The sequence below is a fragment of the Camelus dromedarius genome, chromosome 28 (assembly GCF_036321535.1).
Source record: "Camelus dromedarius isolate mCamDro1 chromosome 28, mCamDro1.pat, whole genome shotgun sequence".
NCBI classification, from domain to species: Eukaryota; Metazoa; Chordata; class Mammalia; order Artiodactyla; family Camelidae; genus Camelus; species Camelus dromedarius.
The window spans coordinates 3446528-3469671 of NC_087463.1; the positions used below are offsets into that span (position 1 = coordinate 3446528).

General features: G+C 41.6%; 2 protein-coding genes and 1 pseudogene across 2 annotated transcripts in view; 2 read left to right on the forward strand and 1 right to left on the reverse strand.

The window, feature by feature from the left end:
- The window catches only part of LOC105098588 (rho GTPase-activating protein 20-like), a 62738-nt gene that overhangs the window by 18966 nt on the left and 20628 nt on the right, over positions 1 to 23144 (forward strand). Inside the window, exons 2-6 of the mRNA XM_064480284.1 lie at positions 2894 to 3058; positions 10063 to 10212; positions 17263 to 17304; positions 18212 to 18296; positions 21179 to 21256. Of these exons, the coding sequence (XP_064336354.1) occupies positions 2894 to 3058; positions 10063 to 10212; positions 17263 to 17304; positions 18212 to 18296; positions 21179 to 21256 (520 nt within the window). The remainder of the gene's footprint in view (positions 1 to 2893; positions 3059 to 10062; positions 10213 to 17262; positions 17305 to 18211; positions 18297 to 21178; positions 21257 to 23144) is intronic.
- On the reverse strand, positions 1355 to 2795 carry LOC116150136 (caveolae-associated protein 3-like; annotated as a pseudogene).
- Positions 13349 to 14890, forward strand: LOC105105701 (protein-tyrosine sulfotransferase 2-like). The gene is given in 3 exon segments (XM_064480293.1): positions 13349 to 14372; positions 14375 to 14629; positions 14831 to 14890. Coding segments are annotated over 3 exon segments (1311 nt in total). The 5' UTR covers positions 13349 to 13376.

Here is a 23144-nt window from a genome sequence, read left to right on the forward strand (position 1 = left end):
CTGATGCACGCCCTCCTGTCTTTGACACGCTCTTCTTTTTCCATAGAATGCCCTTCAGTCTTCGTTGTCCTTCCATCCTTTAAGACTTTGATTCCTCCAAGAAACTTTCCTAACCAATTCAGTCTCAGAAAGGGCCTCCTATTTTGGCTTTTCTCTTTGCCCACAGTGCCCTGCATTTCTTTTATGTCACTTACCTCACTGGCGTATCATGACGTTTACTTGTCTGATTCCCTTGTCACATTGCTAACTCCCTGAGGCTAGAAACCACATCTATCTCCAGTGCCTGGCACATGGCAGCCACCCAGCAAAGGCAACCCTGATCACTATTACAAACAACTAACTTATTATATGGTGATCATATACTCAGTGTATTTTAAATGAGAATGCTTTAAGAGGTTCAAGGTAGGATATGTGTTAGATATGTAAGAAATGCCGATAAGAATTCAAATGAGAGAAATTTTTCATGAAAGAGATGGCGTTTGGAATGAGCAGGGACCACGTGTTAGGCTTCGAGGTTATCAGGACCCTACCTAGTACTGGGGACTGGTACTACCCAGCCATCAGTAGCCGTTAGTTGATTCCCCCTTATAAACACAGGCATTTCCAAGAAGAATTCTGAATTTTAGTTTATTTTCTTTCGTGATTTAAGATGAAGCAACACTACCTCTAAAACTGTACCTGACAGTGGACTCACTGTTACAGTGAGCTTCAGGGGTAAATATCGGGACACTAGTGTGGCCCAGCCTCATGAAAGCTGTCGTCTAATTTTAGTGAAAAATGATTAAGGTCCTAAAACTGCTTTTTGCCTTTCAGAAATGGCTTCACAAACGTATTTGAAAATGGAATGTTAATACATAAGAAGCAGGCAGCAGGTTGACTCTTAGACTCCCCTTGTACTTGTTAGCTCGTTTTAGAGCGCTCTTAAGTGTAAGTTGTAAATCGTAATCAGGCTATATTAAGAGGCTAAATAGAAGGTTATAATCTTACCCTCCTCCCCATTTCCATACTCCAAGAGACTAAAATAAAACACATCTATCTGCATTGCACTCAATAAAAATACACACTTTAGAGTCACATAATTGAGAAATACAGTTTTAAGTAGGAAACGCTGATAAGATTGTCATTTTAGAAAACACAAATTTTTGTTTCCTTCTGTAAAAGACAGTTTTTCTTTTTAAATTATGTGAGAGCTGAGATGTTTATTTTTACTGTGGACTGCTAAGTTGGTTTTTTTTTTTAATCAATACTTAGATTGCTAAAATCGTGAGGCATCTCTTGCCATGCTTATTACACATAGATCTTTAAAAATGACAGACTGTACGACATGTACATTGATAAATCCACACTAGAAAAAAAAAGATTTTTATTTCATTGTGGATTTTCCCCTAGAACTACCATCAAATCTATTTATTTAAAACTATTATTGTAAGATGGGAAAAGAGTTATTATGTATTAAAATCCTTTGGGATTGCTTTTAAATGCAGAACTTTTTTTTTTCCGGGTGACATTATTTTTATTGATGGTAAGTGCAAGCAGGTGTGAGTGGCTGTTCCTCTTTCAGAGGGTGCTGGGCTGAAGAAGCCGGGAAGGGAGGGCCAGAGCTGGGCTGTGGATGCAGGATTCGCTCCTTATTTGGGTGGGAACGCTGCATTCGCAGAGGAAGATTTACTGCGGGACCAGGCATAGGCACGGGGGAGGCCAGCGGCACCAGCCATCAGGCCGCACTTTCTATCTGGAGAAGAGCCGCCTCGGCAGCCTCAGGTCTCCGGGGATCTTCCTCGGTGCCTCGCGGAGGTTCTGGCTCTGGCTTGGCCTCCAGCGCAGGCTGGGCTTCGGGCTGGCCCTCAGCACTCCGGCCAGGCCCAAAGCGAGGTGGCTTAACAGGCATGGGTGCCGGCGCAGCAGGGCCTTTACGGCCCGATAGGGCCCCTCGCAGGCTCTGGACCTTCTGCACCCGGTGCGCCGCAGCCGCCGCGCCCTGGCCTCCGCGGGCTCCTCGTCGGAGCGCTTCTCAGCTTCGGCCTCGGGCTGCTCTTGGCCAGCTTCGGCCTGTTCCGCCGGGCCTGAGGGCTCCGACGCCTTCCGGAAGGCTCTGGCTGGGAGTTCTGCCTCCTCCCGGAAGAGCAGAACGCGGAGCTTCCCGCGCGCCACCAGCAGCCCGCGGTCGGCCTCCAGCTGCTGCCCCGGGCCGGCGCGGCGCCCCGCGCTCCTGGGCAGCACCCGCGTGCGCGCCCACGCGCTCCGCCCCGGCCAGCAGCCGAGCCGGCGTGCTGCTCGGGGTGTCGTGCCTGCGACTCGGCGCGCCCGGGCCACTCTGGATGCGGCTCACGGGGCCGGCCAGGCCCCTCTGCGGCTCGCGCAGCGCCTCCAGCATGGTGGCCAGCTTCTCCAGCAGGGTCACGGCGGCGACCGCGTGCACCGGGCCCCCGGGCCCAGGCCCCGGCTCCAGCGCACTCTCCCCTATGACCCCCGACCGCCCGCTTGGCTCTCCGCGCAGCCGCCGGCTGCGCTCTGGGCTGGGGCTGCCTTTCCTGGCTCCTCCCCAGCTCCGGCCCTGCAGAACATTTTTAAAATAACTTAATTAACCTTTGGTCTATGCTAACCACAGCAAAAAGAAGTTTGCAAGGTTGTGAAGCAACTAAAATTCTCCGACAGTCTTGTTGAATATATAAATTGATACAACCACTCTAGAAAATTATCTGGTAGTTTTTTATAAGATTAAACATACACCTACTTTGTGACCCAACAATTTTGCCGTGAGGTGTTTATCCAAGAAAAATGAAAACGTAGGTCATAAAAAGACTAGTACAAAGCTGTGATTTTTGTAGAAATTTTGTAGAAAGTCTATATTTGATCACCTGACCAAAGATCTGTGGCGTTTGATCTGTTGCAGGGAAAGCCCGTCTGCTAGCCTGGACACATGTGCATTTCTGTCATCGTTCTTGTGCTCCAGTAGGACCCTGCTAATTGATGGCAGGGTGGAACTCAGAAGAGGCCTGCAGAGTCAGGAGGAGCATCTTTTCCTATTCAATGACCTGTTTGTTGTGGCAACAATCAAGTGAGTATACTCTATACATTCTCCCCTGGTTATCATTATAAAATTGCATTTCCACTGACAAAGGCAACCTTTCTGTTCTTTGCTTACTATGAGACTATCTGGACTCTGTTACCATAACTAATATCTGAAGTGAGTTTTATGTTTGTTTTGGTTTGGTTTTGAAAAGAGTGTTTCAATTATTTATTCATTCAACAGGTGTTCATTTAGACCCCACTCTGTGCCATGTTCTCTGTAAATACAGGGGATGCAAAGAAGACCGTGATGGACATGATCCCTGCTTTCATATTTTTATGTGTAGACATTATCTTCATTGTTACTTTTAGCAGTTTATTCTTTTAAACACTTTTTAGAATCCTAAATGTTACAGTTTGGACTCCAGACATTTTCTCCCAAGACACTGAGGTAAGCCTCGATTGCCCAAATGTCCTTTCCCTTTCCTTTTATACACTGTTGGCCTCTGAATTCTTACACATCAACAAGGACTCCTTTCTCTGAGTCGTTGTGCAGAGGTGGAAACGAATACTGTGCTTAGAACACGTGATGTTGTAGAACTCAGCCTGATTGGCCAACCATTTTACATCACACCAGTCATTGTTACTCCATAATCAAGATACTGTTCAATTGGTTTGTAAAACATTCTCTCTGCCTAATTCCAGTCGCTCAGCACTCTGGACTGAGTGTGTAGTGTGAGAGTGGTAGCCTGGGTCAGGTCCAGCACACTTTGCTGCAATAACACAGAACAGTGAGAGCCAACTGGCCAGCATCCTGTTTACTGGAGGCCTAGTCCACAGCTCTGCAGGTCTGCATGGCGAGAGGAATCAGCTGCCCACTATCCGAAGTGATTTCTTGGGGTCAGTAGAGTCTCTCTCTCAGTGTCTGCTTCCTTGATGCTTTCATTCTAATGTGTGGGGGCAGACATTACAAATTGTACTTAGTGTTGAGAAGAAAATAGAGTGCTGGTTGAAGTGAAATATGGGATATATGTTAGGTAGGTGTAGTCAAGGGGGAAAAAAATCAATGAAGGATAAAAAACAAACAGCCATTCAGATATTAGGAAGATGGGCAGAGGAGACAGCAGGTACAAAGGTGGTGCAGAAAGCTTTGCCCTTTGGGGGAGTTAAAAGAAAGCCTATCACTGGAGCATGATAAGCAGTGGAAATAGGCAACGATCAGCTTATCAGGACCTTTGGGGGCTGCTTTAATTGTCTATTGTCATATAACAAATTATCCCAAAACACAACAGCTTATGAGTATGAATGCCTTTGTACATTTTCTCTGAGCCAAGAATCTGAGAGTGGCTTAGCTGGTCGTTCTGGCTCAGAGGCTCTCATGAGGTTGCAGTCAAACTGTTGACCATGGTGACAGTCATGTCAGAGCTTAAATGGAGCTAGAGAATCCCCTTCCCATCTCACTCAGGGGGGCTGGCAGGCCTCGGGTCCTCAGCGGCTGTTGGCCCAGGGCTGTAGGTCTTCTCCAGGTAGGCCTCCTCAAAGTGAAAGATCCAAGAACGTGAGGAAGAGAGTACATAAGGGAAAGACCCCCCAAAACAGAAGCTGCAGTCTTATAACCTGTTTCGGCAGTGGCGTACCATCATTTCCAGTGTCTGCTGCTGGCCACAGAGACCACCCTTGGTGCAGTTGGGAGGGAACTAAACAAGGGTATGAATATCAGGAAACAGGCATCATTGGGGACCATCTTGGAGGCCGGGTACCACAAAGGCTATGATGGGAGTTTGGATTTTATTCCAAAGGGTTTTAATTAGTTCATATTTTAAAAATATTGTTCCGGCTATGACAGATAATGGATTAGAGGGTTGGCAAGAGTAGAAGCAGGGAGACTCAACAGGAGGTTATTGTCCTAGACCTGATAAGAGATAGTGAGGGCCTTAACTGGGGAAATGGCAGTTACATGAAGGATACCAACATATTTGGAATATACTGTAGAGGTAACCAAAAGAATTCACTTTTCACACAACACTAAATGCCAATGCAGTTAACATCCAGCCTAGAAAACAGTGGTTGCAACTTGCTGCATCCCCCATTCTCATTGTTTATGAAACATCCTAAAAGATAAGAGTCGTTTAACAAATCCAGTCTCATCAAAGAGATTGTTAGTCACTAGAGAATAGTAAACACTTTTTTCTACTATCCACACCCTCACACCTAGTTACGCAATGTCATAGATAAGACGTGGGTGGGGAGGAGATCCGGACAGTGGAGTGGGAGGACGGTGGGCTCACCTGCCCCCAGGAACACGTCAAAAGTACAGCTACATGTGGAGCAATTCTCACGGAAAAGCTGGAGACTGGCAGAAAGACTTTTCTACAACCAAGGCTGCAAAGAAAGATCCGCAAGGAGTCAGGTAGAAAGGCAGGAGAAGCAATCAGGTCGGGGCCCCCACCCCTAGGAGGGGACACAGAAGAAGACGGGGGTATCATGGGCTTGCAAGTCTTACCTGGGGAACGAGTGATTTGAAACATATATTGGGCACCCTAGCCAAAACCAAGAAGACAAGTCCCTTTGAAAACCAGTAGGAGGGCTGTAAGGAACCGAGAGTCCACTCATGAAGAATGTGCACACACTCTTGCTTACTCCTCAAACCAAGTGGAGGAGGCAGATTAAAACTGCCCAGGGCTCTGACCCAGTGCACACCCCGGCATCGTCTCTGACTAGCTCAACTTCCAACCAGGGTGTTGCCAAGAAGAGTGTGCACTTGGCGGACACAGAGCCAGCTCAGACCCAGCACTGCAATTGAATGAGCCAAGGACATTTATCACTGGCACTCATGTAGGGGACAGATTGGGAGCTGTCTGGAGCTCTGACTGGTATACTGGGGACTGTCCCAGTGTGCACCCCAGCTGCACCAGGCGGCCACGCCAAACTCCTCTTACTCCATCACTGCTCCCGTCTGTGGCAAAGGTGCCACTGCTGGGAGAAGGAAGAGTACACATTTAGAGGGAACAGCACTAGCTCAGACCTGACCCTCAGGGTTTCTGTTCCAGCACCTTTGGACCTGACCCTGCCCCCAGTAGGGTGGTGACGGCCACTGAGCACAGGAGAAGCTCCAGCTCGCACCTGACTCAGGGTGTAGCCCCTCCAGCTCCAGTCCTACCTCTCACCAAGGTGACAGGTGGCAGCGTATCCTGGGAGAAGACGTGACCCACACTCAGTTAAGATCCAGCTCTCCCACCAAAGCCCCTCAGAATATGCAGACTTCCATAGGCATGCTCCCATACAAGGGCACCCTTTTAAGACTGAGATAGGTAAGTGTTTCACCTAATTTCATAGAAACAGAGAAAGTTAGACAAAATAAAAAGACATAGGAGTTTGTTTCAAACAAAAAACAAAGAAAAACCCTAAAAAACAACAAATGAAACAGATAAAGAACATACCAGATAAAGAGTTCAAAGCATTAGTAGTCAAAATGCTACCTGAACTTGGGAAAAGAATAGATGAAAACAGTGAGAATGCTGACAAAGAACTAGAAAATACAAAAAGCACCAGTCAGAGCTTGAGAATACAGTAACGGAAATGAAAAACATACTAGAAGGAGCTAATAGCCAGGTAGGTGATACAGATGACTGTATAAGTGATCTTGAAGACAGGATAATGGAAATCACCCAATGAAAAAAGAAAAACAAATTAAAAAATAAGGACAGTTAGAGGGAACTATAGGACAACATGAAGAGTATTAATAGTCATATTATAGGATCCTAGAAGGAGAAGGGAGAGAGAAAGGGGCCAAAAATGTATTTGAGGAAATTATGGCTGAAAACTTCCCAAACTGAAGAAGGAGGCAGATAACCAGGTACAAGAAGCACATGGGATACTTCCAAAACAAAATGATACCAAAGAGACCCACACCGAGACATGTCACATTAAAATGGGAAAAGTTAAAGAGAGCATTCTAAAGGCAGCAAGAGAAAAACAGAGTCACATTAAGGGAACCCCCTTAAGGCTATCAGCTGATTTTTCTGGAGAAACTTTGCAGACCACAATGGAGTGACATGATACATTTAAAGTGCTGAGAGATAAAAACCTACAATCTAGGACACTCTACCAGCAAAGTTGCCACTCAGAATTAAAGGAGAGATAAAGAACTTCTCAGACAAGAAAACTAAGAGTTCATCAAAACTAACAACCCTAAAACTTGTTAGAGAGTCTTCTCTAAGTAGAAAAGACAAGGCTACAACAAGAAGTAACAAGTTAGCAGAATGTATGTGTGTATATGCATGACTGGGACATTGTGCTGTACACCAGAAATTGACACATTGTAACTGAGTGTACTTCAATTTTTAAAAGGAAGTAACAAGTTACAGAACAGGAAAAATCATACTTGTAAAGGAAAATACACAGTAAAGGCTGTGGATAATGACTTAAGTAAGATAGTATGAAGATTAAAAGATAAAAATTGTAAAAATCAACTACAACTAAAACAAACAGTTAAGGGATAAACATGAAGTTGTAAAATATGACATCAAAAACAGAAAATGTGGGGGAAGGAAGAAAAAATGTAAATCTTTAGAATGTGTTTGAATTTAAATGACTATCAGTTTAAAACAAGAAGATATAGATCAACATATATAAACCCCATGGTAACCACAAATCAAAAACCTACAACAGATACACAAAAGCTAAAAAAAAAAAAAAAAAGGAACACAAGCATTCTGCTAAAGAAAATCATTAAAGCACAAAAAAAGAGACAGAAAAACTACAAAAACAACCAGAAAGCAAGTAACAAAAATGGCAATAAGAGTGCATACCTATCAATCACTCTTTAAATGTCAATGGAAAAAAATGCTGACATCAAAAAATAGAGGGTGGCTGATTTGGATTAAAAAACAAGACCCTTCTATATGCTGCCCCCAAGAGACTCACTCCAGAGCTAAAGACACAGACAGTCTTAAAGTGGGGAGGAGGGTGTGGAAAAAGATATTTCATGCAAATAGAAAAGACAAAGCTAGAGTAGCAATACTCATATCAGACAAAGTAGATTTTAAAACAAAAGCTGAACAAAGACGAAGAAGGGAATTACGATAAGGGAGTTAGTACAAGAAGAGGGTATTACACTCGTTAACATATGTGTACCCAATACAGGAGCACCTAAGTATATAAAGTACATATTAGCAGACATAAAGGGAGAAACTGACAATAATACAATACTAGTAGGTGACTTTAACACCGCATTTACAATGGGCAGATCATCCAGACAGAAAATCAGTGCAGGTGCTTTATAAGAATGGCAATAACCAGGGCTTTTTATAGATACACAATGGTTATGAGCATAATAAATAAGCTTAAGTCCACTCTGCTCAAGTTCAGATTCTATCTCTGCTAGTTAAGCGGTTTGACTTTTGACAAATTACTTTAACTCCCTATGACATTTCCTTATCTATAAAGTGTTTGAGGATTAAACCAAATAATATGTGTTAAGTGTTTACAACAATGAATGGCAAATGGTAAGTTCAACAGATGCTGACCATTGGAATGGAAGTCGTTCTTCACGCTTTCAGACAGCTCCTTGTTATTTGTATAAGGAAATGGATACTCTTGGCACTTTATTGATCTAGGGAAGGATTTTTTCCAGATCAATAGACACATAAAGTGCCCACATGGTATCTGAATTATCTAATATAAAGAGAGGTCTGCATTAAAAGACACAAAATGTATGAAAACAGATATGGAAACACACTTTTCCTTCCAAAGTTTCATAGTGTCAGTTTTGTGTTACCTAAATAGCTGCCATTAAGAAATAAGATTTTTAAAAGAAAAAAAATATCTTCAGTTCAGTCTGCTTTATTTTAAAAAAAACTAATGATTCATAGTGATAAAAAATATTGAAATGAAATATAGAATGAAGCCATTGTGCCACGAAGCACTTCACTGTTACACTTAAGTGGTGTGCCCTACAGGAAGCGTAGATGAGGCTTTGAATCTACACTGTCCTTCGTGTATATAGTTCCTGCAAAATCCCCTTTCATTTTATAAATCCTGCCGAAGAGTTTTAGTTTTAAATATCCCATACGGAGTTTTAGGGGTACTTTCCTATAAAGTATCTTGGATTTCGTTTTAGCTTCTGGTGTTTCCACAAATGGCTCTGAATGATAGGAAATACACAGGTTTCCAGAATATTCTCTTAATCCTTCCCAGTGCCTTCCATTTAAGCCTTGGGTTCATTATGAGCATTAAATCTGTGAACTAGGCTAAGAGATATAACGGTTTCAATACCAAGGTTCTAAGGAGGTTTAGGTAGAAATTGTCAAAAAGCAATTTCATTGCCATCTTAAAGAAGATCAACTTCTGGGTCTCCAGGGATAAATATTAATTGTATCAATTACTTCTTAGTATTTTTTTTTCAGTTTAATGTAGAGTCTATTTTTAGGCTACAGTTTTTCAATTTTAGTCAAAATATATGGGGAAATGTTATGGACAAAATCTTAAGAAAGGAAATTTAAAATAATATTTGCTTCTAAAGATTAGAAAATCTTATAACTGCCCAGTTGGAAATGCATTATAAATTTCTGTAATTAATTTCAGGTTATATATTTTAGTGTATCTATTGCTCTTAAGATGAAAATTTTACAAGTATTTTTTTAAATAATTTTTTTTTACTCTTTTGTTCAACCACTAAAATATTTTTGGAAGTAAGCAAGTTATAAATAGTAAATGAATCAATTTTTTGTAACAGCAGCAAGTTTAAAATTAGGGGTTTTGATCCAAATGCAATGCTCAGTATAGAATAATAAAGTCACAAGGTTATGATTATTTCCTGTCACAAATGCAGACATTAGGACTAATACACTAAACATCTCAAAGGCCTTTTTGGGCCAAGGTAGCCAACCGTGTTACCATTCATCGTGGTAGGCACCAAAGATAAAAACAGTGAGTAAGACATTCTTTGCCCATGATTAGTGAGAACTGTCCTCTTATCACAAATGCAGAAGTTGTCATAAAATTTAACAAGCCAAATTACAAGAAGTCCTTGTCTGGTTTTTATCTTTCTAGATACAACAACGACCTTAAGATACAAAATAAAATAAAATTAAGTGACATGTGGACGGCAAGCTGTGTGGATGAAGTGGGAGAAGACAACACCAGCGCTGCGAGGTCCTTTGTCCTGGGCTGGCCCACCATCAACTTTGTGGTCACTTTCAGGTGAGCGCCGCGGTCGGTCCGTGGGCTGGCTGCTGCAAAATCCCGTCAGCTATGGAATGTCCAGGGTGGAAGGAAAAAAAATTAATCAGATTTTGTTCCAGTTTTGTTCTTCTGATTTTTTAAAGGAAATATTTTCTTCTGATTGATCTGTTCTGAAGCCAGTAACTCATCTTTTGACACACCCCACTGGAGGCTCCCGTATGCCTTATATTTTTTCCCAAAGAGCTTTTTATTAAAATATGTGAAATATATTGGTAAATACTGAGAACTCTTGAAATCATTATCTTGGTTTGAGCGGTGATTGCTAAAGGGGCTACCAAAACATCTCAAGCACTGTGGAAGAGGAGGGGGTGGTCAGAGCTCTAGGACCCCCTCTCCAACATCCCCTTCACTCGTGGTCAGGTATTGTTTTATATGCTGAGCTTTCAACTTGGCTTTTCAAACCACTGAAGCAGACCTTTACTGAAACAAATTTTATAAAATTCTCCAATTGAGTTTGAATAACTGGTTTATACTCCCAAATTTTCTAAAAAAAATTAATTATAGAAATGAATTTAATGTCATGAAATAATGTGGTTCCTGAATTGTATATCATGTTCTGATTTAGTGTCTATAGAGATGTGACAATCAAAAGCAAATATATGATAGAAGGAGTGAAAGTCAGTTTCCTAAAACTCACTCCTTGGTGGGGATGGAGTTGGAGAATGTATGAATAGAGAATCTTTGTGCTCTCATCCTGAACATGCTCAGCTGGCACTTTTCACATCAAGGTGAGCTGACCAGGACTCTTAACTTGTGATTTTGAACAACTGCATCCTCAAGTCCAGTGTAATGTTGAAAGCTTGAAAGAGCTGGTTTTCATCTCATGCACACAATGTTTTTCTTTCTGCTTCTTCTCTCCTCACTACCATCAAACTCCTCAGGCATCATCTTAAAGCTAGAGAACTAAAAATTTTTAAGCTACTAATTATCTGATGAAGGAAGAGCATGCCATGAAGTTCTGTTATGCACCACTGGCCTACCAAAAGATTTTAAGAACTTATTTGGAAGAAAGCATGTGTTTGTATCATTCTCAGCATATCTTCTTTTCCATGACAGATTTCTCTAGACATTATCATTTCCTATTGTTTAATCTCCTTGGAGTTTACAGCTGAAAGGAAGCGATTTCAAGTGAGGGCTGGGACTACGTGACATCTTTAGTTGAGTAGTTTTTTCATGAACCTTTTTTTTAAGAAGAAGAGAAAATGTAGAAACAAGTTATACAATACATTATAATTCCTGGAAAAGTACAGCACTTTAACCAAATGGTTAAGTTAACATTACTAGTGATGTTGTGTGAATATCTGCCCCTCGAAGAGCAATTCACTCCTGCAGCATCTCTCCCCCAAACCGTAACCTCAGTCTAATCATGAGAACAGAATCAGAGATGCTCAAATTGAGGGATGTTCTGTAGGGTTACCTAACCAGTAAGCCTCAAAACTGTCAAGGCCAAAAAAAAAAAAAAAAAAAAAAAAAGGAAAAGACATAGAAATAGTTACTAAGGAGATATGATAACTAAATGCAATGTGGTATCCTGGATGGATCCTAGAACAGAAAAAAGGACATTAATGGGAAAACTGTTGAAATCTGAACAGTCAGGATTCCTGTAGAGGAATCGAAAGCTAGGAGTGAGGTATATAGACTTTCTGTACTATCTTTGCAGTGTTTCTGAAGATTTTAAATTATTTCCAAATTAAAAGATTACTTTTGTTTAAAAAAAAGTAGTGTTGAAGAGTTCAGACTCTAGTTTGGCAGAGTGAGGTCTCAACAAACAGACTGACCACTCTACAGATAACAATTGTAAACCCTAAGCAAAATATAAACAGCAACAAACTACCTGAAGGTCCTGAAAAGTAAGCAAAAATTAGCATATTTTGGAGAAGAAATGAACCTTGGAATGAGGCAGCAACTCTAGGTGAGTTTCCTGTTTTTAAGGCATTAGCTTGAGGGCAGGCTGCAGGCACATGGTGGTGCAGGAAAACCAAGCCAACAAAAAGCTGCAGTCTTTCTGGGCTCAAGAACCAAAGTACAGAGTCTGGGTCAGCCACCACCACAGGAACGTGAGGGGGGAATTCTCAAAAAGGAGAGTATCAGCAAAGAGAAGCTCTAGAATTTTTGTTTAGACTGTGCCCCAGCTTCTGGCTGAAGGCTGAACCGCACATGCATGGAACAGACTTAAAGCAGTCTGGAGCTAAGGCTAAAAAAATTGAACCGAGGTGCTGCTCAACACAGGTGAGATAAAGTTTTCAGCTTGAGTCTAATAAAGTTAGTTGTTAAAACAAAAACATCAACAGTATTTAGCAAATATAACAAAGCTCAGAGTCTCCAAAACAAAGCATTCCTAATGTCCAGAATGCAATCTAAAATTTCTTAACATATGAAAAACCTAGAGAGGAAAAGATAATAAATAAAAGCCAGCCCTCGGATAATTCATATGTTGGAATTACCGTAAAAGAACTTTAGGCGGCCCCGCCCCCGGCGCGGGCATTCCCCCCCCTCCCCCCCCCCCCCCCGGCCGGGAGGCTGGCGAGCAGCCAGTCGCTGCGCGCGCGGCGCTTTCTCGGCGCGCCTCGCACGGGCTCAGCCGATGGACAGTCTTGGGCAGCAGCTGCGAAGGCTAGAGCCCAGGGAAGAGTGCGCCCAGGGGAGGTTCCCAGCTGCTTTCCCTCTGCCAAGTCGCCCTGCTTTTCTTCTCAAGCCGCTCTCCAGGCCTCTGCTGTCTCCTACTCACAGCTGACCTGCCCGCTTTGAGCCGTTTTCTCCTGGTGGCAGAGATGGGCCCCTCGCCGGGTCCTGTCAAAGGACAGTGACCAGCTTGGCCTCAGCCTGCTCTGACCCAGGCCTGCCGCTCTGGCTGTGCAATCCTGGGCAAGTTGCCGCTTCTCTCTGAGCTGCTTGCTGGGCGCAGGGCATCCCTACCCGAGGTGGTGGAGAGGACCCCGCTAAATGGTGCCTAGAATAAGCTTGAGCAGAGTACATGCTCAGTAAACGTAAAAACGCCACTCAGTGCTTGGTTTTGAAGTCCTGTAGCCAAATTAAGGATCAGTCTCAAGCGAAACTTAGGCGAGCCCCAGGGACCTCCCTCTGACCTGTCGCTGAAGCACGCCCCCCGCCCCAGGCCCAGCATGCGCTTGTCGTTGAGGAGGGCACTGCTGGCAGCTGGCTTCGCCCTGGCCCTGGTGCTGGCGGTCCAGCTGGGGCAGCAGGTGCTGGAGTGCCGGGCGGTGCTGGGGGGCCCGCTGGGCCCCTGTCGGACCATGCAGCCGGAGCAGGAGGACCGGGTGATGGTGGGCGCCGACCACATGGAGTACCGCTACGGCAAGGCCGTGCCGCTTATCTTCGTGGGGGGCGTGCCCCGGAGCTGCACCACGCTGATGCGCGCCATGCTGGACCCCCACCCCGAGGTGCGCTGCGGCGAGGAGACCCGCATCATTCCCCGCGTGCTGGCCATGCACCAGGCCTGGTCCCAGTCTGGCCGGGAGAAGCTGCGGCTGGACGAGGTGGGCGTGACGGACGAGGTACTGGATGCCGCCATGCAGGCCTTCATCCTGGAGGTGATCGTCAAGCACGGTGAGCCGGCCCGCGTCCTCTGCAACAAGGACCCCTTCACGCTCAAGTCGTCCGTCTACTTGTCGCTCCTGTTCCCCAACTCCAAGTTCCTGCTGATGGTGCGGGACGGCCGGGCCTCCGTGCACTCCATGATCACCCGCAAGGTCACTATCGCCGGCTTCGACCTCAGCAGCTACCGCGACTGCCTCACCAAGAGGAACAAGGCCATCGAGGTGATGTAACCTCAGTGCATGGAGGTGGGCAAGGACAAATGCCTGCCCGTGTACTATGAGCGGCTGGTACTGTACCCCCGGCGCTCCCTCAAGCTCATCCTCGACTTCCTCGGCATTGCCTGGAGCGACGCCGTCCTGCACCACGAGAATCTCATCGGCAACCCCGGGGGCGTCTCCCTGTCCAAGACTGAGCGATCCACAGACCAGGTCATCAAACCCGTAAACCTGGAAGCTCTCTCCAAGTGGACTGGCCACATCCCCAGGGATGTGATTAGGGACATGGCCCAGATCGCCCCCATGCTGGCTCGGCTCGGCTACGACCCCTATGCAAACCCACCCAAAACTACAGCAATCCCGACCCCATTGTCGTCAACAACACACACCGGGTCTTGAAAGGGGACTGTAAAGCACCAGCCAATCTGAAGGGCTATTTTCAGGTGAACCAGAACAGTACCTCCTCCCACTTAGGAATCTCACGATTTCCTGATCTCTGCAAATGGCTTTGTTGCCGGAAGAGAAGAAACTGCATTCGAGTGGAAATCGAACCTCTAATCCAAGCATATTGCTTGCTGTTAATTGCCAAATCAGGACTGCTTGTGAGAAATGTATTTGCGTATATTTGCAAAAAGCTGAACATTGAAAACTTAACCTTAAAGTACTCTATTTTAGGACACTCCGGGGTAGAGAAGCAACAGTGTGGAAGAGTTCGGCTTTTGAAACTTAAATATTTTATATGTTTCCCCCTCGAGAACTTTTTCTTTTGAAGGAAGGGATTTTCCATCCTCCTTAATTTGCAGGACCACCGTGGTGGCTTTGTTTGCCAGGACAAGGCCCGCCACCTGTGCCTCTCCCACTAACCCTTAACTTTTGAATTCAGAGAATCTATTTAAGAATTTAATATATGAGGCTTTCTTTGATTCCTCCTCAGTTCTACTCAGTTTCACAGAGGAAAAAATATATATATTATTTGAATCAAAAAAAAAAAAAGAACTTTAAAGCAGCTCCTATGACTATGCTCAGTGGGTAAAGGGAGAAGCCAATTAAAATGAATGAAAAGATGGGAAAGCTAAGCAGAGAAATAGAAAATATTTGTAAAAGCCAAATGAAAAATCTAGATCTAAAGTTGTAATATCTTAAATTTTTAAAAATCCCCCCCTGTAGCCTTAGTTGCAGAGTGGAAATGAAAGAGAAATGAGTCAGTGAATTTGAAGGTGCATTGATAGAAATTGTCCAATCTGAGGAATAGAGAAAACAAAGATTTTTTTAATGCCTTGGTGCCTAGGAAGAAGCCTCTGCACCTGCTCCTTATAACCGTTTCCTCTAGGGTCTTCTGTTTCCTTAGGCACCTCAACTGAATGGCACATAGTTCCCAGCTAACTCTCAGGGATGGTAGACTCTCAATCACCTCCCAAATTTGAGGGGATCTTCCCAGACTATCTTCCCCTTTTTCTTTCTCTAAGTTACACTGCTTGCTTCTCTCCTGGCTCTTATCTTAGGTGTTTATGAAACGCTGAAATAACCTTGATTTGGGAGTACTTCTGTTTTTAGTTCTACAAAAATGCCTGAGATTAGGAATTACTAGGCAAGGAGAAGCCCTGAATTCCTGCGTAGAGCGAGAGCTAGGGGAAGATGCAAGAAGATTACCAAAGTAATCTCAGTGAGTTAACTTGTTTGTTCATAATTTGTTTATTTTAAAGTAAAGTATGCTATATATTCAAACAATGGAACACGATGCAGCACTGAGGACGAATGAGCTAAAACCACATGCAGTAAAATGGATAAGTCTCACAAACACAATGTTAAACAAAAGAAGTCGGGTATAAAACTTTGCATGCTATATGGTTATATTTATATAAAATGCCCAAATAAACAAAACTGTTGTGTTTTATTAGAAGTCAGGATAGTAGGAACTAGTGCCTGAAAAGGAACACAAGGAAACCTTCCAAGGTGGTTTTCTGTTTCTTACTCTGGGTGCTTGTCAAACGGGGTGTGTTCAATTTGTGAAAATTCTTCAAGCTGGACAATTAATCATTGTACAAGTTCTCTCTGTGTATCTTATATGTCAATAACAAGTTAAAAGTTTACAATACTGATTGTTTAAAGGGACAGTTTTATTTAATTGCTTTGAAAAGGTACAAGTCTAAAGAAAAACCTAATTTTTTCAACATAGATTTTTTTTTGCCAAATAAATGCAGTATTTGACATAAATGAACCTAGAAAATCTTCTGTTCGGAAAAGGAGAAGGCATCAAAGATTGTAAGGGACTAAGAAAGATGAAAATTTGTCAGTGGCAAAGAGATATAATGAACTTTCTGATGACCAATCCTGGAGATTGCTCATGGAGAAAATTGTTAAACAACAGAGTTAGGAACAAGTTACAAATATTGTTAAGTGTATTTTCCTGGAGCAAGAAAGTAATTGAGGTTTCCAACTTCTTGAAGATTAGAAATATGATTTTAAAAGCTACTGAGTAACAAGACTATGTAGAAATAAACTTTAAATTATTTTTAACTTTAAGAATTAAATACAGCAGTGACTTCAGAAAAATTATTAATAGTAATTTAGTTGTAAATAAGTTGATCTTAATCAGAAGATTACAGTAATTAAGAATAAGTTTTCTATGAACTAAATTACTGAATTATAGTTCTGCCATATGTATAGAGAAATAAATGTTTCCTTTACTGACAGCAAACTGGTTTCTGAGCCAAGATATTTCCATCAGTATGCCAAATTTCTCCTTAATCTCTTTAATCTCAAATTAAGCATATTTTCTGTTTGCATGGCACTTAAAGCTACAAAAACACTCTTGAGATAATTAGCCCAGTTTTACAGATGTGGAAACCGAAGCATAGAGATGTTAAGTGATTTGCCCATGATAATACATCTTAGATATATTTTTGAAGCCAGGTGTTGGAATTCCAAATCAAGTACTTTTTCCACTATAAGGATATTACTTGTAAGAGAGCCATAAAGTAAGAAAGTGGATCTTTCTTGGATCCTTCCAAGAGGTTTTAGTTAAAAACTAAAACCTGACTGTGTAGTTTTTCCTAATGGGGATTTTCACTTCTGGGTTCTCCAGAACACAGTTTTACCCAGGGTTGCAGCAGTACCGTCCACCCCCGTCAGCAACAATGGGCTGCTGATATTTTGTCTGGATTGATGCTCTTAATTTGTTAGGATAAGTGTTCTATGTGGTTTAATTGTTCTCTCCCATTTTCTTTCATTGCAGTTCTCCAGAACAAAAGGGCAAATGGCTCTCTCTCCTTCAGAGGTATTTTTTCAGTATACATATTTTTAATCTTTCAGGTGTAGTTAAACGATTAAATTCTTCTCTGCAGGGATGTGCCGCAAACTATTCCTCTTCCCCTTAGTAGAAATTGTTTGTCCTCAGAATAATCTGAGGTTTAGACTGTATGCCAAACTATGTGCTGTAAATAATGTTCTCTCATTACATGTACTTCTTACTTTCTAGGAAGGAGAACATTGAGGTCTGGATCATGTTAGACAGAATTTAGTTAATAATCTCTCCCATCTCTTTCTTTGTCTCCAACCTGTCACTTGCTCACAGTTTCCTCAAAGCGTGTGTTAAGTTTCCACACATGGAGGGTTTTCTGCTGAGCACCTCAGAATTCAATTATCATCCCTACCTCTGAGCATACAGAATAAAATGGTCAACTTAGATCCATCTCTGATTCCTGTGGACCTTCCCCCTTCCTCCCTGCTCCCCCTTTCCAAGCAGTGGAGATAACCAAGATGCACACTCCACTGGAGAGCTCAGTGAGAAGGGAAAGGCCACTGCTTTGGTTTGATCTAATAAAGTGTTACAAATGCTCCTGTGCCAATGAGCCAGGTTCTGGGCATGTCCAGGGAAGGCAGGGAAGCTTTGATGATAAAACATCACCCAGAGGTGCCTTAACCTGACTCTGCTTCTCAAGCCTTGCTTGGAATGGACCTTCTCTGTTCTTTTTTGTGCCCATGCCTAATGTCCTGAGAATTTTTAAAGTGATCTTCCAATCCATAATGTAATTTGACTTTGCTGAGTCTTTCCACCTGTCTTTTAAAAAACAGCATATAAGTATATTGAAAAATATTAGCAAAAATAGATTGATTTAAAAATAAGCCGTTAGGAAAATCCATCTGACTCCGTGTTGTTTTGGATTGTTGTTGCATTTGATTAGATACATCAATCTAGAGAAAGAGAAGGACTACCCGAAGAGCATTCCGCTCCAAGTCGTCGCCAAGGACGTTGGGAATTGCACCTGTGTAAGTGTTTCTAAGCCAGAAAAAATTAAGTTCCAGGTCCCTACATAAGGCCGAGCGCCATGGATAAAAGAGAGACAGGCAGGTAGACAGAAAGACAGACAGACTGTGTACAGTCTACAGAAGGTAGGCATTTAGAAATACCATGTGGGGAAGTACATTTTCCTGGGTGTATGTATATCTTTGTATAAGTGACAAGTAACCCTAGAGAAAATGAAACAAGAGAAATTCTTGTTAACTACAGTGTTGAACATTGATGCTTGGAAGGATATTGCCTGTCAGGTGTCTCTTGCCTTCCTCTGGCATCCATGCTTCTCTGGGTCCGTCCAAAAGCCGCTGCAGAGGCTTGTTGTAAAGCCATTTCCATAAGGAGATATTTCCTATTAGTATTAAGCAACTTTTTTCCAACTTGTCACTACTTAAGTAGAGATAAGGAGAGACTGGTTTCGGAAAGTTCTCCATTCTTTGAGTTTTTAGGGATTGAATCCCTCAGGTTATTAATAAATGGATGAGCTGGGAGAGATGGTATTTTTAATGGATCAGCATGTTTCTTCCTCACAGTTGTTATCATATTGGTCAAGAAAAAATTCAGTCTATTTAGCCCTAGTCATTATGTGGAATGTGATGACTGAAATACAGCAAAGTGCCACCATGTTATCAGCGATGAGCAAAACGGAAACATGAATATTTCCGTGATACTGTGGATTGTCACACGTCACAGGAGCTCAAGATCACACAGAGTAGTTTTGTGTGTGGACAGATATGTAGTACAAAATAGTTATATTTTGGGCAAAAGTTATGCAAAGGTCTGATACTAGTGCCAAATGCCACTGCTTGAGGGAAATAATCAAATTTTTCTCTTCTTTCACTTCTCTTCTAAAACCAGTTCTTTCTCAAGGACACACTTTCCATACACTGCAAGTGTTGGAAAAAAATTTTCAAGGTATTTTTCCATGAAAATCCTGAATGTAACCATCTGCCATAACCACTGAACGAAAGCCAGCAGGAAAATGGTGGTGTTTTTTCTGCCCCTTACTTTGCTACAGAAGGTCTGTGCAGTCTCACACCATAAAAACTTGAGTGGTTGAGTTACCAGTGGATTTCACTTAGCTTTATTTTTATATCATATTGTTTGTGGTCGGGTTGGGTGCTCTGTTCTATCACTAGACCCTGGTGAAGTCCATGATGGTGCAACACACTGTCCTTTGCTCTCTGAAGTTGTTTCATGGCAACACTCTCCTTTCGGGGAGCCCTGCTGCCAGAAAGAGTGATTCCCTCAAGCAGGAGTGCATGTCTGAGAGTGTTCTTTATCCTTGGCCTTCAGTTATGTGCCACCTGCTAGTGACTTCTGCTAATATAGAAAAAATAGCCACATTTTCAGTTTTGTCTCTTTATTTTGTGTACTAGCCAAAGAAAACTTATCTGCTAAAATTCATTTGTTTTGTATACCAGAGAGGCATGCGGGGAAAAATACACATCCTATAATTACTGTTTCAAGCAGATGTCTCTAATATTAAGAAAAGTCATCGTCTTAGAAACCAGATAGATTGCAGGTGATTATTAGTATTACAGGATAGACGCTTCACTTTACAAAAGATTTTATACTGTTTCTTTATATGAAATGGAGAGGTTTTTCAGACTTTAAAGTAAAAAAGCAGAAGCCTTTCATGATAGTTATCTCAAGTTTGCAAAAACATCTCTGCCATTCTGGTAGAAGGTGAACACTGAGCCCTCCCTGCTGGGTTCTGAGACACTTCTGCATAAACCTTGGAGCTGCAAGGAACACAATTTGAAATCAGTTAACAAATTTAAGCAATTTGTCATGTCAAGTAATTGGCCCATAGAGAAGAAATGCTCTATAACAGAGGGATGAGTGATGAGTTATCAGTGGCTTTCACTTAGCTTCATATGTATACATCATTTTGTTTCTATTTATGCTGCCTTATCTGTGCCATTTAAGCCCTGTCGGGGACACAGCCCTAATTGCTGATTTATCTGATCATTGTAACATGTAGAACCTACCTATAGTAAATACTTACTTTTTATAGCATAGCATTGTCTTATATTTAAGTAATGTCTTGGAATTCAGTGAACTTTATAGATATTTCAGAATCTTGTTATTCTCTTTGTTGTGAACTGTACTATTAAATAGTCATTTCTCACCGTGGTTTAGCACAGAGCTGTTACAGATACCCTGTTTAATGGCAAAGCTGGTAACAGGACTGAGCTTTCTGAAATGTTCAGTCTCTTCAGTAGACTCATTGGTTTTAAGGCCACTCCAGATTTCAGAAATGAAAATTTCAGTAGCCGCAGCACCTGACATAGAGAAAGTGCTCAATAAACAGTGGGGCTTTTTAATGCTAAACTTGAAATGTCTTTTGTAACCAGTTCTAGTTCTGATTTTACCTAAACTGACTTTTTACCATGCAAAGAAATAAAAACACACACTGTGAAAACAGTACACAAGAAGAAATAGGAATTAATCCAGCGCAGTCCCTTCTTTACTAACATGTTGCATTATGGAAGTAGTCATGGGCTGGGTGATCAGCCTCACTGATTTTTTTTCTTTTGGTTGGGAGGGTGATTCATGTAATCTCTCTGAAATATTTTATTCTTTTTCTGTCTGGCTTAAGGTCTTATGTTCTGTGAGCCACATATTCTTTATTTTAAAAGAAAGAGATGCTGTATTAAAAGGCATCATATATAATAGGATGAAAATAAATTATAATCAAGGGTTTGTGTTCTACTTAGGCCATGTACTTTACTCTTTAAACACTTTAAACTAAGATTTGCCTGTAGATAACCATTTGACGATAATTATTTGTCCACCTGTTTTAAAATTCTCTATTTATAGCTGTGTTTTTCTATTTCTTTTTTTTATACAGTCTAAAACTATAACAGTAACAAATACAGATACTGCAAATGACGTTATCAACGCGGCCCTACCAATGCTAGGGATAACTGTAAGTTACTCTGCTAGACATTCTTAATTAAAAACAAACTTTGATACTTTAGGTTCATGTAAATATTATCCCTTCCATCATAAGACAGCTGATTACTAGAGATACTAAAGTTCTGTTTTGTCCCCAAAAATGTAGAAAATAGGGACAGTAGATTTTTTTATTCTTTTTGAGGGTTTGTTTGTTGTGTAAGATTCTTAATAACCTCCTTCCCCATTCCTCACTTGTCATTGTATGACTATTCTTTCCCTGTTTCCTGTCTTAGTTCATCTTTGTTATCTGTTATTCTCTTTATTATCCCAAAATTCAATTCAGTCTTAGGATGCTGAATTCTGAAGGATTTACTCTATAGAATTTTTACGTAAAGAATATATAGCTAGAAACCATATTCACTGGCTACAGGTTCAGAGGATAAGAAGGATGGTGCTTCTGATGAACTGGTAAATTAAAAAATAAGCTTTGAATTAGATCATGGATTTGAAGGCCTCACACCACATTTTTGTTAGTGGAGAAGATTGGAATGTTTGAGGATGAGGTAGGGAAAGAGCATTGGGGAGTCCCATCTCCTCCTTACCGGTGTATAAACACCACACAGTGGGTCCTTGTATTAAAGTGAATGACTTTCAAAAGGATGGATGCCAAAGGAAACACTTGGACAATACCATTTCTTGCGTGAGATTCTCTATACATATGAAGACACAGTGATACTATGACGTGACATGACATATATTTAAGATATGTCATAGTCTTAAGTATTTTGATTTGCTTGTACACATTGCTATTGTTTAGCCCTTAAGAAAGAATCAAAATTTAGAATGAGATACCTGATTTATTTTAGTTCAATTTAGAAATATATTTAAGGTATAATTAAATATATATGTGCTGAGTAAAGCAGGCCCCTCTGCATAGATTTCTAAGCCTATAGAATTATACATTGGAAGAGAGTGAGTAGCTTGAGGGAAGGAAGGGAGGTTAATTAATGACATGACTCATTTTCTTATTTATGCTTTTCTTTTGGATAAGTGATCAGTCTCATCACACCAAAAGTATTTCTATTCAGTGTGGGATTAGGAATTGAGTCTCTCTGGTTATACTGCTTTAAGGAATTATTAATGTGTACGCTACCCTACATGAAAAGAAAGGATTTTTACTAGATTGCTCTTCCTGTTTGCAATAAAAATGTTTGACTAGAGGATAGGAAAGGAAGTGACAAAGTAGGGGAGGGGACTTGGCAGGATGGTCTCCTAGCCTGTTCCCTTCATTATAAGGTCAGGGTCATGATTTTTAATCAGAAGATAAAGGCAAGAATATTAAATATTGCCATTCTGTTCTGACTTCATTTTAAACATTTTTGCTTTATCCTCTTCTAGAGGATACAGCAAAGTCTGTATAATTTGATATTATTTCTTTCAAATGGGATTTTTAGTATTACTGGGTTGTAATTCTGCTAGTGAATGGTTTCATTGTTTCCCATAACTGGGCCTGTTCTCTAGACAGAATTCTTGTCCTTTCTGTCCCCAGGACTGGACTTGCCCAAAATAAAGCCAGCGCACACTGTGCCAACTACCTGTCTCCTCAGAGCCCCTTGGTCAGTCTTTTCTTTCCACTCAGGAGCAGCTGAGTTAATAATCAGACTTTGAGACTTTACTTTTTCATCACAGACACAGCAGTGTTGTGGTTTTCTGGATAACAAGGTTGTCTTTGCAGGGGCACGTTGGAGATTAATTCTAGTGTTTGCTAACAAGTACAGAGACCTAACAGAAGTCAGGACTCTAAATAAGATCGATTAACCTTTTAGTAAACCAGGAAGGTTTTTTGTTTTTTGGGGTTTTTTTTGTTTTTTACTTTACAAAAGGGTGTGTATGTGATTTCCCATTCTGTGGGCTACCCA